The sequence below is a fragment of the Rhinopithecus bieti genome, unplaced genomic scaffold, assembly GCF_001698545.2.
Source record: "Rhinopithecus bieti isolate Rb0 unplaced genomic scaffold, ASM169854v2 scaffold_23748, whole genome shotgun sequence".
Taxonomy (NCBI): Eukaryota; Metazoa; Chordata; class Mammalia; order Primates; family Cercopithecidae; genus Rhinopithecus; species Rhinopithecus bieti.
The window spans coordinates 3,809,779-3,812,561 of NW_016811596.1; the positions used below are offsets into that span (position 1 = coordinate 3,809,779).

The following is a 2,783-nucleotide window of genomic DNA, read 5'->3' on the forward strand; positions in this document are numbered from 1 at the left end:
AAAAAAAAAAAAAAAAAATTCCAAGCCTGGCTGAGTGCAATGGTTCATGCCTGTCATCTGCAACTTTGGAAGGCCAAGGTTAGAGGATTGCTTGAGCCCAGAAGATCAAGACCAGCCTAGGCAACATGGCAAGAAACTATCTCTATAAAAAAACAAAATTTGTTTTGTTTTGTTTTGTTTTTTGTGACAGGGTTTCACTGTGTCAACAGGCTGAAGTGCAGTGGCATGATCTCAGCTCACTGCAACCTCCGCCTCCTGGGCTTAAGCGTTTCCTGTGCCTCAGCCTCCCAGGAAGCTGGGATTACAGGCATGCGCCACCATGCCCAGCTAATTTTGTACTTTTAGTGGAGACAGGGTTTCACCATGTTAGCCAGGCTGGTCTCCAACTCTTGATCTCAAATAATCCACCTGCCTTGGTGTAAGCCACAGTGCCTGGCCAAAAAAATTTTTTTAATTAGCCAGGTATGGTGGCACATGCTTCAAGTCCAAGCGATTTGAGAGGCTGAGGTGGGAGGATTGCTTAAGCCCTGGAGATCGATGATGCAGCGAGGTGTTTTAGCGCCACTGCACTCCAGCCTGGGTAACACAGTAAGACCCTGTCTCTAAACATAATAAAAATAAATCCAAGCCTGTTGATTCCACAGCCTCTCTTTGTATTGTGCATCAGGGACAGGAGAATCTTGCCGTTAATTGCCTCTGGGAACCTAGATCCTAGGTTACACTGTCTTTAAATTGTATTTTCTCTGTTCCTTCCTCTTACAGGATAACTATAATGGCATGAGCTTTGTCTGTATTGGGGCTATCCTGGTCTTTGTAGCCTTCTTTGAAATTGGACCAGGCCCCATTCCATGGTTTATTGTGGCCGAACTCTTCAGCCAGGGCCCCGCCCAGCTGCGATGGCAGTGGCCGGCTGCTCCAACTGGACCTCCAACTTTCTAGTCGGATTGCTCTTCCCCTCTGCTGCTGTAAGTAAACTCACCTTATCTTAAAACCAGCCTATGTAAGCTGACATGTTGAAGATACTCCTTAATAATAGAGTAGTCTGGGCCTGACATTGTGGCTCACGCCTGTAATCCTAGCACTTTGAGAGGCTGAGGCAGGCGGATCACCTGAGGTCAGGAGTTCAAGATCAGCCTGGCCAACATGGTGAAACTCCTGTCTCTACTAAAAATTCAAAAATTAGCTGGACATGGTGGCACATGCCTGTAATTCCAGCTATTTGGGAGACCGAGGAAGGAGAATCGCTTAAACTTGGGAGGTGGAGGTTGCAGCGAGCCGAGATCACGCTACTGTACTCCAGCCTGCTTGACAGGAGCAAGACTCCATCCCTCAATAAATAAACAAATAAATAATACCGTAGTCCCTCCTCATCTGCAGTTTCAGTTACCTGCAGTCTAAAAATACTAAGTGGAAAATTTCAGAAATAAACAATTCGTAAGTTTTAAGTTGCGGCCGGACGCAGTGGCTCAAGCCTGTAATCCCAGCACTTTGAGAGGCCAAGGTGGGTGGATAACTTGAGGTCAGGAGTTGGGGACCAGCCTGACTATCATGGTGAAACCCTGTTTCTACAATAAATACAAAAATTAGGCCTTGTGTCATGGCTCACTGCAATCCCAGTGAGCAAGATCATGCCATTGCACTCCAGTCTGGGCAACAAGAGAAACTCTGTCTCAAAACAAGAAAAAAAAAAGCCAGGCATTGTAGCACACACCTGTAGGCCTAGCTACTCAGGAGACTGAGGCAAGAGAATCACTTGAACCCAGGAGGTAGAGTTCATTGTGAGCTGTGATCACGCTACTGCTCTCTAGCCTGGGTGACAGAGCGAGACCCCATTTCAAAAAAAAAAATTGTAAAAAGAGATGGAGTCAAAGGCCGGGCGCGGTGGCTCAAGCCTGTAATCCCAGCACTTTGGGAGGCCGAGACGGGTGGATCACGAGGTCAGGAGATCGAGACCATCCTGGCTAACACAGTGAAACCCCGTCTCTACTAAAAAATACAAAAAACTAGCCGGGCGAGGTGGCGGGCGCCTGTAGTCCCAGCTACTTGGGAGGCTGAGGCAGGAGAATGGCGTAAACCCGGGAGGCGGAGCTTGCAGTGAGCTGAGGTCTGGCCACTGCACTCCAGCCTGGGTGAGAGAGCGAGACTCTGTCTCAAAAAAAAAAAAAAAAAGAGAGATGGAGTCTTGTTATGTTGCCCAGGCTGGTCTCAAACTGCTGGGTTCCGGTGATCCTCCTACCTTGACCTCCCAAAGTGCTAGGATTATAGGCGTGAGCCGCCGTACTCGGCCCAGAAACACAGATTTTAAAAATAATACTCAAAAGTCCTAAAATAGTAGACATTTGGAAGCATCTAACTGTAATGAAAAGGAATGACAAAAAGAAAAGTACAGAGAACTATAGTAAGTTAGCAATAGGATCTTAAGTGAATCGCTGAAGAAACCAGTTTCCATTCAATATGGAAGGGTTATAGCTTGAAGCTCACTGGAAATATGAATGTGAAGGAAATTGAGTTTGTCAATGATGAGATTTTTATATTAACCTTCCTTTTTTGTGTCCTTTTGCCAGCACTATTTAGGAGCCTACGTTTTTATTATCTTCACTGGCTTCCTCATTACCTTCTTGGCCTTTACCTTCTTCAAAGTCCCTGAGACCCGTGGCAGGACTTTTGAGGATATCACACGGGCCTTTGAAGGGCAGGCACACGGTGCAGATAGATCTGGGAAGGACGGCGTCATGGAGATGAACAGCATCCAGCCTCCTAAGAAGACCACCACCAATGTCTAA

At 46.7% G+C, this 2,783-nt stretch overlaps 1 protein-coding gene across 1 annotated transcript in view; it reads left to right on the forward strand.

Moving 5' to 3' along the window:
- The window catches only part of LOC108543672 (solute carrier family 2, facilitated glucose transporter member 3-like), a 16,005-nt gene extending 13,222 nt beyond the window's left edge, over positions 1-2,783 (forward strand). The window contains 3 exon segments of the mRNA XM_017894258.1: positions 763-874; positions 877-965; positions 2,565-2,783. Of these exon segments, the coding sequence (XP_017749747.1) occupies positions 763-874; positions 877-965; positions 2,565-2,783 (420 nt within the window).